Below are 15,649 nucleotides of genomic sequence, written 5' to 3'. Positions count from 1 at the left end.
AGTCAAGCATTATGGGGTATAGTGGCAAAGTGGAGTTGAGAACACAACCAGATCAGTCAGGATCATACTGAGTGGCAGAGCAGTTTCGAAGGGCTGAATTGCCTACTTCTGCTCCTATGTTCTTAATATAGGACTCATAAAGTGCTGGAATTAAATTTGGTACCATTTGATACTTTTGAGGAGTTTGAATGCTTGTAGTGGCTGTTTTCTGTTCAAATATTTACAACTGAATAATTCTGGTTGATTTATGTGTTTGGGAGCTGTGCTTCTACATGTAACACTCACACTTAAGGCCAGGATTTTACATTCGGCGTGCAGGAGCAGGCGTGCGTCCTGACGTCATCACGCAATCTCGCGATGTTTCGTTTGGCAGGCGGGTGCCAGAGTTGGCTGCGTGCCCGCCAATAATTGATAGGCCTATTAAGGCCATTAAACAGGTAATTAACATGAATGTTACGCTGCCCGTCCAATCTAATGGTTGGCGGACAGGCGAATAGGCCAAGCGGCCTTTACATTTTTTAGGAAACCTCATCCACCAGCGGGATGAGGTTTTATAAAGCTTTTACGAATTAAATAAAAACTTTGTCTGAAAAATAAAAACATGTCCCATTGTATGTCACATAGTCACATGAGGGGACATATTTCATTAAATTTTTATTGCATTTATTTATTTTGTTAAAAAGCACTTCAATCTCCCTGAGACAGGGCTGAGTGTTGGAGCCAACTCTCCTTCCTCCCCCTGCCCACACTGGTAGCGCTCAGCGCTACTGCTCCTGTATTATGCTATATTATGCCCACCTGCATAAAATGGCAGTGTGGAGCTGATCACGGGTGGTCAGCTCCATGACCACCCCCGCCCCCTCCCACCGAGCCCGCCCAACGCAGGAAAAATTCAGGCCTAAGTTTCACATGAATAAAGATATAGGCGGTGAAATTATTTGTGGGCAGTAATGTAAAATAGGTAATAGAGAATTGGTAGCTCATTTTATACCCTGGGTAATTGGTTGGAAGGTAGGAACCACACGGTGGGGATAAAGAAAATATATTCTGAAATGTGGGATGTGACAAGTCATGTTTCTCAAGGATTTGTACAGGAGCAACAACTTTTCGTCACATATATTGGCTTGGATGAGGGAATAGAGAGTTGAATATCCATGTTTGCAAATGAAACAAAGTTAGGAGGCACACTAAGTTATGCAGATGGGAAGTAAGATGTTCCAAAGGGACGTAGACCCACTAAGTGAGGGGACAAGATTATGGTAAAAGGAGTTCAATGCGGGGAACTGTAAGGTTATCCACTTCAATGGTAACAAAAATCAGGCAGCACGTAAAGCAGGCTGCTGATTCACCATTCCACAATTTGTTATACTGCCCAAGGTGAATTTCACCCCCATATGTCAGCATTTTACTGCCAGCTGTGTTTATGTTCAACTAAACTTGCAAGCTTTCAATTATTTTTTTACAATCTTTTTATGCTCTTTGAAGTTTTGCTTTCAGCAGATAATCTTACCCAAAAGGCTGAGAGTGGTGATCACTTGATCTTGCTGACCCATGAATACAGTAGTGGCTGCAAGTCAAAGTATAAGGCCATCCTGATAGCTATTAAATCTTTTTATTAAACGAGCTCAGTTACTAATCTGGCTAGTATGTCACAATCTGAATAACTTTATCTAAGGCACAAAGCTTTAGAATCCCAATATCTTGCACTACCATACTGTTGAATGCTGTTTTAATATTTTGCGAAAAGTTATTTTTGAAGATATACATTACAACTTGGGTGACATAGTGAGTCAAAACATTGACCTTTTACTTCTGGGATAAGTTTGACTCCATCTTAAACCAATGCGATATTCTAGGACTCCATCTATTGTAAGACCTCTGAGAGAAATTAGTTTAGGGACAATTTCAACTGGGAGCCAGTTTGAGTGGTTGCCAGTAGGCACATACCTGCAGTGCCCGTTTCTTCAGTGTAAATGTAGTTATCCTATACTATATAAACTGGTACTCTCTGTGGCTTGATGCAGAAACAACGGGCTGAATTTAATGCTCTCTGCCGGAGGCGGGATTGGGGGACTGCATATTTGGGCAGGAAGGTGCGGGGCTGTCGCCCTCCTGACTCCAGCTGTTTATGTTCAGAGCGGGAAGGACCAAGAACGGGTTTCCTGTCCAGAGGTCACTTTGGGCCACTTAAGGGCCTCAGCACTCTACTGCTGGTATTCTACCAGAATTGGGCAAGGGCCATGTCTTGTGGGCCCTGTACCAGTTAAACCCTAGGCTGCAGCTTGGTGGGGGGAGGTCTCTCCTACTGCGGTCAGCCTGTGCCCAATGTAGAGACCAGCCAGCAGCAAGGGCCACCCTACTGAAGACCCCCACCAGTCCATGAAAATGACTTTCCTTGCTGGTGCCTTCCTGACTGCCCCTGACTATCCCACCTCACCTGCCTTTCCTTCCACTGCTCCTGATTGCACTGCTGGTACCAGATAGCAAGTGGCCTCTGATTGGTCAGCAGCTCTCGGAAGCAGAGTATTCATCCTGAAGAGACTGAGTTCTCCTTGCCAGCAAGGTAGGTGCCTAATTGGCATTAAATCAGGTCAGGTGGGGCCTGGAATGGCTGCAGTGGGGTTGCCACCGGATTACCAATTGGTGGATTGGCCCACTGCTGTGACTATTAAATTCTGCCCAACTTCTCCCATTTAGTGAACATAAATAAAAAGGCAATCTCTCTTTTAAAATATAACAAAATTAATTTCTTCTCCCATTTACATCAGTTTCATGGGTGCAAGGGTTACAAAACAACTGCATGATGGAAGATGGTTAACATCTATCCTACGCACAAAATTTAAGTTAGCTGACTTTTTTGAGATGTGGTTAAAGTGTAATTGACTATTACATTCTGTTTTTGACCATACTGATGATTCAGTTTCGTTATCTGTGGTCATCTGGCTGCTAGTAGCTGTTCTCTAATTTCCCAGAAACTTATTCAGAGATATAAACAAAGATATTTTGAGGTCTGATGAGTTTATTGACAAGAAAATGTCTGGCATATAAAGAAACATAGGATTGTGAATGATATGGAAGGAATAAGTTTCTATGATGTCAAGATGTTCTAACTTGCTTTGCATGTATATGACTATGGGTAGTTTGAATTTATAGTCACTTTTTCCAACAAATTTTTAAGACCCATTTAGCCTTGTTCCTTGATGGATGGCATGCAGTGGGCTAAATTTAGTTGACTGGAAGGATTGTTTATTTTGTATCATAGGCTGTCCGACATACATTGAGTTTCTTCAATGTATTTGTCAGTTGGATTGACAAATGTGGGATGTCAGTGGACAAGGCTTAGAATACTTACCATATGCTGAGTTAAAGCTGATCCCATGAGCTAAAGCATCTAGCTATTTCTTCAGTGTGATTGGCTGCTGTTGGGTATCCAGTTACCCTTCTGCTCTGCACTTGCTGTTATTCATTAACTTAGGCCCTAGTTCCCTCCACATTTCCTATCAGTAACACAAGGTAACTAAGAAAAGGTACTTTGTACCTGTATAATAAAAATAAGTTACTTAGACTTATCTATTCTGGCATTATGACAGTTTTTTGTTTATTAACCAAGAGGTGGTGATCAGTGGAGCATTCAGTTAGCTATATTACAATACCTGAAATACATTTGCCTGCAGTCTCACTCCAACCGTTTACATGACCTTGCTTGAGTCTGTGCAAAAGTAGACTTCTGAAAATATGTCATTTTAAGATTGCCTATTTTCCTGCAATTATGAACATATTGATGTAATTAACAATGCCTGCCTTTTTACAATCTTTTTAAATTTTTATCAAATACATGAGGAATGGTAAAATGTTTTATGTACTATTTCAGCTGAAGCACTAATAGAGTTTGTTGAAGCTGAAACATTAGCTGGTAACATCAATAAATTTAATTTTTACTTTGTAAATGAAAAGATTCACAGTGATGCTGTAAGTCAAGATGGCATAGTTTAAATGTTGTACCTTGCCCTGCTGGGTCTAACTGAATATTCAGTATTGCAACATTAATGGATTTTTAAATTATATAGCAACAAGGTGAGTGACGTTAATGCTGAAGAATAGGATATTTCCCTGCAATTTTTTTAACCAGTGTCAGCACCTGATATTCTCAGACCAAGAAAGGGGACAATTTGATACACCATAAACCTTTTGTCACACTGCCTCTAAAATTTGCTTCTCCCACGCAATTTCAAAAGATGCTCACTAAAGCACATAAACTGAGCTTAGAAGAAGGCCATGGAAAAGAATATGAGTAAGTGATTAGGAAGGCAAATGGAATGTTGGCATTTGTTGCAAGGGGAATGGAATATAAAAGTAGGAAAGTTTTACTGCAGCTGTACAGGGCATTGGTGAGACCACATCTGGAGTACTGTGTACAATTTTGGTCTCCTTATTTGAAAAAAGATATAATTGCATTAGAAGCAGCTCAGAGACAATTCGACTCATTCCTGGGATGAGGGGCTTATTTTATGAAGAAAGGTTGAACAGTTTGGGGCTATACCCATTTGAGTTTAGAAGAATGGGAAGCAATCTTATTGAAATACATAAGATCCTGAGGAGATTTGATTGGTAGATGTCAGGAGGATGTTTCCATTTGTGGAAGAGGCTAGAACCAGGGGACACAGTTTAAAAATAAGAGGTCTATTGTTTGAGACAGAGATGAGGATTTGTTTTCCCTTTCAAAAAGTCATGAGTCCATGGAATTTTCTTCCCCAGAAAGCAGTGAAGGCTAGGTCTTTGCATTTATTAAAGGCAGAGTTAGACAGATTTTTGATTGACAAGTGAGTCAAGGATTATGCGGGCAGTAGCAAAGTGGTTTTGAGAGCACAACCAGATCAGCCATGATCTCATTGATTGGCGTAGAGGTCTGAATGGCCTACTCCTGCTCCTGAGTCCTTTGTTTCTATGTTCCAGACAAGGTGTAAGATGTAGTATTGCCAGAATGGAATTTTGCCCTGTTTGTGACCCAGAATCGAAAGAATTATGTGAAGTGAAGCATGGAAACAAATAATACCGAAGGCAACAGTCTGATATATTAACTGTGTCGCTTTTTGGTATTCACAGAAAGAGTATCATTTGATTGCAACATAAATCATGGCATGTTAAATCAGTAATATTATACTGCATTAAAGGATGAAGGGGTGGAATGGAGGGGGTGGGGGGAGTTGAAGAAAGGTTCCAATGTTTTCCAGGGAAATCAAATCTTTGAAGTTTAGATTCCTTAGATAATTTCCTGACTGAAGTTACTTTTCTCTCTCTACTAAGTTTTATATTTCCTGCAAAGATAATATTAAATTGATAATATTAAAAGTGCTGATCAATAATCTGAGGTCAACAAACTTGTAATATATTCAACATTTTTTGCCAAAGGTTATTGCTGCTGAAGCAAAGTGAATGCCTGCAAATTGCATTCAAACTGATTAATCATAATGCAAAATATTTCAAATTACCAAATTCAGAACTTTAAAAAAATCTTTTCTGTCCTTTGTCAATCTGTTCTCTCTTTCCTTTCTCCTCCCTTTCCATGTGGTTAGAGAATTGAACTTTTGCAATACCATTTTTGAATCTGTTATAAAGAATTCCAGTTTGGATGAACTAAAATAGTTTTTGTATATGGATATACAAGTTGTTTTTTGACTTGTGATCTTGCTCAACATTATCTGATAAAAAGCAGTGGTAAAACAAACTAATTCCATAGGGGCAATAATATGTTGAGATTATCAGGGTTTAGTCGCATTTTTGTTATCAAAGGGATTTCCAAAAGTGTAATATTTGTTTGCTATCATTCTGTCAGGCTCCAGAAGAAGAAGCTCGAGCCTTGCCTGGAGGCCTTGCAAGCGTGAAGAAACAGTTTGAATCACATAGCACTGTTGCTCATTACCAGCAGCGATCCGTACAGGTAATTAACCGCATTTAAGAAACTTGACTTTATCCATGTGGGCTGCATACTTCAGCTGACACCTGATATAACTGCTGTAAGTGTATATTTTAAAATTGTCAAAGTAATTAGACTGTTTTTTTTAAGATCCTGAAATTATTACTCTTTGGACCTTTGGAGGTGCCACTTTCACATTTGAACCAGGAAATTGTGCATTGCACTTAGGAACATAATATAGGTGGTACTTTAGTGCAGCACTGAGGAAGTGGTACATTGTTGGAGTTACATCTTTTAGATGAGACCTTAAAACTGAGGCACCACCTATCTCGTCAGATGGACATAAACAATGCCAAGACACTTTTTCTTCAGTTATCCTGGTATCCTGACAATAAAATAATTCTCAACCATCAACTAAAACAGATAATCTGGTCAATTATTTAATATGCACAAATTGGTTCACACATTTCCTGTATCATGACAGTGACTGTACTTCAGAAGTTTGTCATTGGCTGTAAGGTATTTTTTGGGATATCCTGAGTTTGCAAAAGGTACAAATAAATTCAAAATCTTTTGGATAACATTTACTCACTTTGGGCAGATGCAAAGAAATTTTGTGTGTGTGTGTTGTGGGTGCGTGTGTGCGTGTGTATATGGCTGTCTCAGCATAGATTATACTATCTAAGGTGAAAGGAAAGGTGGTATCTTGAAAATCAAACATTCTTCACTTGGCATCAAAGAACCTCTCGAGGAAGGCCAAAGACCAGATAGGTGCAAGGAACATGATCCCAGCAGTTGCATTGAGTTGCGCCTGTTGGTGCCCTTCAGCATTGACCCTTCCAGTCTTTGGTAAAGATTTTGATTCCAGTATTGATGCAGGATGGTCTCCTGCTAAACTGACAATTATTGGAATAAAATCAAAATACTGCGGATGCTGGAAAACTGAAATAAAAACAGAAAGTTCTAGAAATGCTCAGCAGGTCTGGCAGCATCTGTGGAGAGAGTTAATGTTTTGAGTTGAATATGACTCTTCTTCAGAACAGCATTCAGACCTGTATTCTTACAGATGCAGGTTTTCAAAGGAGTGAAGCTATTGATATTTTTAGAAGATGGTGGAGGGCAACATTTATACAAATATAGAAAACTGGCTTCCATTCTGAAAGGCATTTAAGGGACTGCATGCTGCTGCATTTGTATAGAATTTGCAGAAAGTAGTGAGAACAAACATGTATAGAAAATTAAACTATTGAAATCTCTTTTAGAATTTTATAGTTTAATGTATGTACTTTGAATTTTTTCTAGACCAAGTTTCTGTTAATGTGTTTGAGAGAGAATTATCTGACTCCTTTCAGCTTATGGTGGTTTCACCAATGCTGATAAGCCCATGATATACAACCCAAATAGATACTGACCAGAATTTTTGGTTTCTGCACTGCCCTGTCACAATTTCCTGCCTGTTGTTTCACTATGATTATTAGCTTAAAGCAAAAGAGCACGATCATAGTTACACCATGTGGGTTCTAAAACTGAGGTTACATACACTGTTAGTTGGTGGAAAATCAGTGATTTGTAGCATTGCCCATTTGGGAAAAAAATGTTTTTTAGCTGTATTGCAAATGCACAAAGACCAAGAATGGGGAGAAAACAAACTTTAGTGAAATGAAGCCCTTATACATATGGAACTAAGAACCCAACCCAGCCAAATCCTGCCCCACCTGCAGAGCTGATACCAGAAATAATTATAAGATGTTCTTTTTTTTGTTCATTCATTGGGTGTAAGCATTGCTGACAAGGCCACTGCTTTTACCCTTGAGAAGGTGGTAGTGAGGAGCCTTTTTGAACCTGCAGTCCTTGTGGTGTAGGCCACCCACAGTGCAATAAGGGAGGGAGTTCCAGGATTTTGATCCAGTGATAATTTCCAAGCTAGGATGGTGTGCGACTTGAAGGGGAACTTGCAGGTGATCGCCTGCTGCACTTGCCCTTCTAGGAGTAGAGGTCACGGGTTTGGAAGTTGCTGTCGAAGGAGCCTTGATGAGTTTCTATTGTGCATCTTGTAGATGGTATACAATCCTGCTATCATGCCCTCGTGATGGAGGGAGTGAATGTTTAAGGTGGTGAATGAGGTGCTAATCAAGCGGGCTGCTTTGTCCCGGACGTTGTCAAGTTTCTAGAGTTTTTGGACCTGCACTCATCCAGGCAAAAGGAGAGCATTCCATCACACTCTTGACTTGTGCCTTGTAGATGATGAACAAGCTTTGGTGAGACAGGAGGTGAGTTACTCACCACAGAATTCCCAGGCCCTGACCTGCTGTTCTAGCCACTGTATTTCTATGGCTGGTCCAGTTATGTTTTTGATCAATAGTAACCCCAGGATGTTGATGGTGGGGGATTCAGCAATGGTTATGTCATTGAATGTTAAAGTGAGAGTGTTAGATTCTTTTAAAGATCACTATTGCCTGGCACTTGTGTGGCATTAATGTTATTTGTTGCTTATCAGCCCAAGCCTGAATGTTGCCTAGGTCTTGCTGCATGCTGGGACAGATTGCCTCAGTATCTGGGGAGCAACAAATAGGGCTGAACATTGTGCAATCGTCGGTAAAATTCCCACTTCTGACCTTAAGTTAATATCAACCTTGGAAGTACTGGAGTCCTGTAAAGATATGGGCAAAGATCCCAGCAAAAGATAAAACCTCACTGCAGCCAACTCAAAGTCCTGCTGCAACCTATAGCAAAAATTCCTAGAGATTTGAGAATAGCAAAATAAAACACAATGCACAAAGAAACAAAAAGGAAGCCAAAATGGGAAAAATGACTCCAACCACCTGCTCCAATGGAGAGCTCAGCTGCTAGCTTCCTGGATCAGCCACGGTTTTGCATCAATCAACTTCCTCATTTTCATATGCATTTTGATCATCCTTCGCTGACTCCAGACATTGTCTGTGGGCAGAATTTTCCCCTCATCGGTAGGGAAGTTTAGGAGCGGGCGCGCGGATGAGCGCCTCCAATTGGTGCCCCCGATTGGTGGCATGCTGCTATTTAAGGCCTGCCTAGCATGACATCTGCAAGGAAGTGCTATGTGCTCCTCATGCGGGCGGGGAGGGAATTCCCTGAGTCGAGAGTGCGGTCTTTTGCGCATGCGTGCGCAAGAGCATTTTCAGCTCCCTGAGGCTAAGTGCTGCCTTAGGGAGATTGGTGCCAAATTTAAAAATGTTAACAATAGAAAAAAAAATTTCCCTGACATGTTCCCTCATGTGACACTGTCACATGAGTTGGGACATGTCCATCACTTTCATTAACACTTTTATTAAAAATTTAAAAACCTACATGAAGCCTCATCCTGCCCCATAGTTGAGGTTTCATGCTTTTTCCAATGCCCGCCTGGGCTCCTGGCCTGCCTGCCAACCTTAAGGTTGGACGGGCAGGCCCATTAAGTACTTTAATTACTTTGTCAATGGCGCACAGCTGATTCTGCCGAGTTCCTGCCCACCTGAAAATTGAAATGAGGCCGGGTAATGTTGGGAGTTTCGCCCTATGTCATTTTACACATCGACGAGCAGGCCCCGCCCTCCGCTCACCAACCGGGAAATCCTGGCCTGTGTTCTGGGTTTATTGCTGTTTCTCCTGTGCTGCCTGTTAATCCATTTATTGTCACCCCTGAGCTAGACCTTCATTCCTTTATTGTCTTACAATTTGTTTTCATTTCAGTTTTGCTTCTTTTCCCCCTTCTATGTTGGCCTGATTTTGACTAATTATCTCCTCAAATTGTCCTTTATAACTGTTTCTCACCATACCCAGATCTGTTCCATTGGGCCCATGTAATTTAGTTTCCCTCCCAAGTTCATTCATGAGTATCCTATTTGCTGCTTTGAAAGTTGCAGGGGAGGTTTGAGAGACAATTGCTAGAGATGTGCAGACTGTGTTGAGAAATGTGAAAGCAAAATCACACAAGGGCAGGCTCATGTAATTAGGCAAAAAAGAAGAGAAGGGGTGGGGTAGGACTGTATGATCAAATGCTGTGGAAAGGTGGGAGGAGCATAAGGCAGGATAGCATACCATCATCTGTATCATCTGAGATGTTCATTCATGATTTTTGTTTAGGTATTTTCACTGCTGTGATATGGATGGATGTGGGACTGGATAATCTGCTTTTGAACTATCAGCATATTGAGGTGCAGGGACTGGGATACCTCCCCACTTCACTTACGTGCCTGCCTTTAACACCTGTTAAAGATCTGGGCCTCTTCACCCTACCTACCCTTTTTGGGAAAGCTGCTGAGAGAGTTGGGAAGTTGGCACCTTGGTTACTCTTCCATACCCTGCCCGCCTTGTCCTCTGTAGTGTTTTGTGTCACCATTGGATCTTTGTTATATAGATAGAAACCACTGCCACCCTCTACGCATGACTCAGACAGATTACCATAAATAAAATCAAAGGCAAGATACTGGTTTGTAGGCACAGATCTCTAAATTTACGACAATATTCCTTCACTATTGTCTAGACTGGACTAAAAAGAGAAGTAAAGACCAGGTGCTTATAAGGGTAAGAACTGAAAGCAGCATTTTGGACATGAAGTTAGAAGTGAAAGAGACCAACTAGGCAGAATAATTGTGCTTGGAGGAATGAAAAGCAAATAAACAATGATGAAGAATGTGTCTGGTTGACTTTCTTGTGCAGTCCTTATTTGAATCAGACTAACCATAGGCAATACTATATGACAATTAGTATTGATGCAGCATTGTGTGAAGTTTTCTAACTTAAAACATGACAGTGATACTTGAAAAAGAATCTTATTGTGGCAATTATGGTTTTATGTAATGTGTAGTATACCTTTAAGAAGGAAGTTATAAAAGATCACATGATCTTATGTAACCAATAGAGTAGCGCAGGCTACCTCTGTAGTCAGTAGTATGGCGATAAGATTTGATGTGAAACAAGCGTAGCTGCCGAGTACCTTTGTAAATAAACAGAATGTGTTCCACCTAAGAAGTGTCTGCTGATCAACTCTGTCTCGGCCATCCCACAATGTGTGCAACCTGGATCCGTAAGTCCCAACAAACTGGTGACTAGGACCCAACACTTATGCTCAGTTTTATTTTGATGTCTGGAAGTTTAAAAAAAATCAAAAACTTATTTAAAAAACCCATATCCAATTGCTTTGTTCAATTTGGATGTACACCAGAAATCATACTTCTCCTCTACTTTTCTTTGAGCTATCAGGCCTTTGGTGTTCCAAGCAATGCATGCAAGATAAGTGGAAGCTGATTCATGTTCACTGTTTCAATTCATGTTGATCTTACAATTCTTTAAGGATGAAAAACTAAGTGAAGTTCATGCGATTGCTTCACTGGGAGGGAATAATAACCTAAGTGCCAACCCAGACTGATCTTGAACTCCACCTAGTGGTTTGCTCAGAATAGCTAGGAACTGGTTACATAACCAATAATACTTAAGAAAAGATCTAAAGGTGGAGAAGGGAATTCAGAACATGTAAATTCCCTTTCAAAGCTGTGTGTAAATTGATGCATTTTTAAATGCCATTGGTTCCCTAATATTTACAGAACCTGGAAAGATAAACACCTTTATTCTGAAAGGAGACTTATCCACAGCTTTAACATCTTTGCATCGATATTAATCATTTTGGAGCATTACGATGAAATACTGTGCGTGCAGAAAAGAAGTACAAGAAGGGTTCTAGGGATGAGGGACTTCAGTTATGAGGATAGTTTGGAAAAACTGTGGTGGTTCTCCTTAGAGAAGAAAAGGTTGAGAGGCGATTTGATACAGGTGTTCAAAAGTATGAGGGGTCTAGACAGTGTAGATAGAAACACTTTCCATTGGTGGAAGGGTCGAGAACTAAAGAACACAAATTCAAGGCGGTTGTCAAAAGAAGCAAGGGCGACATGAGGAAAAACTTAATGTTATGCAATGAGTGGGTAGGATCTGGAATACACTGCCTGAGCAGATGCCATTGGGGCTTTCAAAGGCAAATGATAAATACCTGAAGAGAAAAAATTTGCAGGGCCACAGGGAAAGGGCAGGGAGTGGGATTAGCTGATTTGCTCTTGCAGAGAGTTGTCATGGACACGTTGGCTGAAAGGCCTTTTCTGTGTTGTAACCATTCTATGATTCTATACTGCCATGTGCTTATGTAAATGTGCCAACCTATAATTCTGTAAGGCCTTAGTATTGATGCAACCAGTTCTTGAATTGGAGAAAAACTCCTGTGTTCCAACCAAATCTACTTCTTCCCAAACTGATGAAGGCTTTTGTAGAAGTATTATTTAAAAATGCAGACTAAATTATGTGTGCATGTCTTGGTCCAATTAACACGATCTTCTATTGCCCTTTTATTTGAAGACTACTAATCAGCACTCTCATTATACAACCCCAAAGGAGGCTGATTATTAAATATTGAGTCTAAGTGTTTCCTTGGGATCTGTTTTTAATAACTGCAGACAGTAGATTTAGGCTTAAGCAAAGTAGCCTTTGTTCCCCAAGATGATCGAATTAAAGGTTCTTTGAAAACCCAGGAATAATTTGCATGCTGTTTATATTTCAACCACCTAGATGAAATTGTGATTTCTATTATTTCCAGAAACCTCCTATTTGAAATTATAATATATGCAAATTGGCACACTGTGGAATACAGTAGACTATTGTATTTTCTCTGATTGTTGAACTATTAAAAAATAAATGTTTGGAGGAAGACAGTAATACCTACATCAGTGCTTCCCAAACTATTTTCCAACATGACCTCATTTTAACACTTGAAAGTTAAGGTGACCTGAGTGACCAACAAAAACAAAACAGCAATAAGGCAGCATAGTAACATTCAGCATATAATCATTAAAGTTTGTGTTCTACAGATCAACATATAAATACACCACATGAATATGAAAATCTGCATTTTTAAAATACCTTGTAAAAATATTATTTGTGCTCATGTAGATTTCAGCCAATATCTCCATATTTCCTGTTGACAGAAGATCAGTGAAGCCCCCCTCCCCCACATTGTGATCAGCCCCTAACTCCTCCCCCCTCATACCCACACACAATAAATTAGCCCCTTTTCCAATGCTACCTCTGCTCCCTCGCAGGCATCGTCACTCCCCTCCCCTTTTTTGGTCTAGTTGGAGTGCCTGCTAAGCAGAGTCACCATCCCCGGGTAAGAAGTCTGTACGACAGGCAGACAGGGGCAGAAACACAGTAAAGTTTGAAACAGCCACTTGCCTTCCTGGCTCAGCCGCATGGCCTCCCCATTTTTCCTGCACACAAGTCAGTCACTGAGTTACACTTGCCTGCCTCTGTCTGTGCCAAGTTGGTGCACTGGCATCCCAGACCTACTCGGCACTCACCACGAGAAGTGCTTCCTAATATTCAAGAGTGCTTTGGCTCATCATCTGCCTCTTTGCTGTTTGCTGACATTAATCCAATTGTTCCAGGGCTGTTCCACCAGAGTATCCTCTCCATAGTCGTTATTGCTGCCTCGAAAGAGGGGGAGCTCGCGACCACAAATGTTGTTTGGGGTTGGGACCCACATTTTGGGAAGCTCTGACTTACATGTTGACCACTCTGAATGACTTACTCCTAGTTTTGCTTGTTGACTATAACAATGGCTATAACAATGGAATGGCTATAATATAAAATAATTGCTCTGGCAAAATCACAGCACAGGTGGCTCACATCTTTAGTTCTGACTGGAGACCATGGGTTTATTGGAGATCTGCACCACTCACATACATTGGTAATTTCACACAAAGGCCCTGCTAAGAACATATTTTAAAACACTATTTCCACCTGTAATGAACTGACACTATGGACTGGATTTTCAATCTGGGGTCGGGACCCAGCTCCCAAATCATTTTAAAGGCAAAGGCTGTATTTGGGCCAGAGGTGAATATGATACCTGATCGATGGTGCCAAGAGCAGCCTGGAGGTGAGACCTTGTCACTGACAGCAATTTTTAAAAGACAAACGGCAACAGTGACTGGGCTGGCTGTTGTCTGGACGAATGGACCACTTGGGTGCTCAGAGGCCAGTGTTAGCCTGGGAAGTCGTGTGTGGGCAGCCCCACATTTCACTGATGCCTCTCTTGAGGCATTGCCAGCACTGTCACAGAGAGGAGAATTGTGCTCTTCCCTTCTTCCAGAAGAAGAAATTCCCCCAGCCAGACCAAGGAGGCATGGTAGCCAGCAGCTAGGGAGTCATTCAAAAGACATGGGTCAGTGAAGAAAGTACCTTCATGATAGACTAGGTCTGGCAAAGTGAATGACACCCGGGTAACAGGCTTTTAGCTCACAGTGAGGGTTTATTGCAGATGGCCTTGGAGGGCAAGCTTGAGCAGCGCTGGCCCTTGGAGGCCAGGCCTTACAATCTCAGCATGAGTGGCAGTAATCTGGGCTGGCTCCCTGATAGGCAACAGTAAGTGACATTTGTGGGAGGACAAATGTGGTGCCAGTGGCATAGTGCTAATATTACTGGACTAGTAATTCAAAGATCTAGCTAATGCTCTGGAGACATGAATTCAAATCCCACCAAGGCATTACTTAATAAATCTGGAATTAAAGGCAGCTTCACTAATGGCGACTATAAACTTTCGGATTGTTGTAAAAACACGTCTGGTTCACTAATGTTCATTCGGGAAGGAAATGTTGAAGGGTCATGAGGACTCGAAACATCAACTCTTTTCTTCTCTGCCGATGCTGCCAGACCTGCTGAGTTTGAACTAAGCACCGGAAACAACAACAGCATACTCTGCCTAGTTAGGCCTGTAAACTCCACCTTACTAACATCTGGGGACTTGTGCCAAAATTTGGAGAACGGTCCCGAAGACTAATCTATATTTTACTGGGACTAATCAATATCCCAGACATCTCCCTCACCATCCTTGTGTACATCCTGTCCCCCAGCTGGACAGACCCACAAGAGCTGGCAACACATTGGTATACAGTAGGGGGAGTTAACCTGGGAGTCCACAATATTGACTCCGGACCCCAAGAAATGTCTTTGCATCAGGTCAAACATGGTTAAGGAAATCTCCTGCTGATTACCGCCTACCACCTTCCCTCAACTGATGAATCAATATTCCTCCATATTGAACACCACTTTGAAGAAGCTTTAGAATAATAAAGGCACAGAATATACTCTGAGTGGGGGACTTCAATGGCCATCACCAATAGAGGTTCAGTAGAACCACTATTGGCCATGCTGATAGAATCCTAAACGACATATCTGCCAGACTGGGCCTGCAGCTGGTGTTAAGAGAACCGACAAGAATCAACTTCCTTGATCTTGCCCTCAGAAGTTTACATATCACAGATGCATCTGTTTGAAGATGAAGTCCTGTCTTCACTCTAAGAATAATGCATTATGTGGCACTGCTACCGTGCTAAATGAAATAGATTCAAAACAGGTCTGGCAGCTCAAAACTGGACATGCATAAGGCACTGTGGGCTATCATCAGCAGCAGAATTGTATTTCACAACAATCTGTAACCTCGTGGCCAGACATATCCATTACTCTGCCATTACAATCAAGCCAGGGATTCAACTCTAGTTCATTAAAGAGGGAGGGCAGCACCAAGCATACCTAAAAATGAGGAGCCAACCTGGTGAAGTGACTGCACAGGACTACTTGCATGCCAAACAGCAGAAGCAGCATACAATAGACAGAATTAAGCAATTCTACAACCAATGGATCTGATCAAAGCTCTGCAGTCCTGCCACATTCATTCAT

At 41.3% G+C, this 15,649-nt stretch overlaps 1 protein-coding gene across 1 annotated transcript in view; it reads left to right on the top strand.

The window, feature by feature from the left end:
* The window catches only part of xirp2b (xin actin binding repeat containing 2b), a 139,956-nt gene that overhangs the window by 99,255 nt on the left and 25,052 nt on the right, over positions 1-15,649 (top strand). The window contains exon 5 of the mRNA XM_041200240.1: positions 5,834-5,938. Coding sequence (XP_041056174.1) covers positions 5,834-5,938 — 105 coding nt within the window. The remainder of the gene's footprint in view (positions 1-5,833; positions 5,939-15,649) is intronic.

Source organism: Carcharodon carcharias, chromosome 12 (assembly GCF_017639515.1).
Source record: "Carcharodon carcharias isolate sCarCar2 chromosome 12, sCarCar2.pri, whole genome shotgun sequence".
In the NCBI taxonomy this organism is placed as follows: domain Eukaryota; kingdom Metazoa; phylum Chordata; class Chondrichthyes; order Lamniformes; family Lamnidae; genus Carcharodon; species Carcharodon carcharias.
This window is presented reverse-complemented; position numbering and strand designations above follow the sequence as displayed.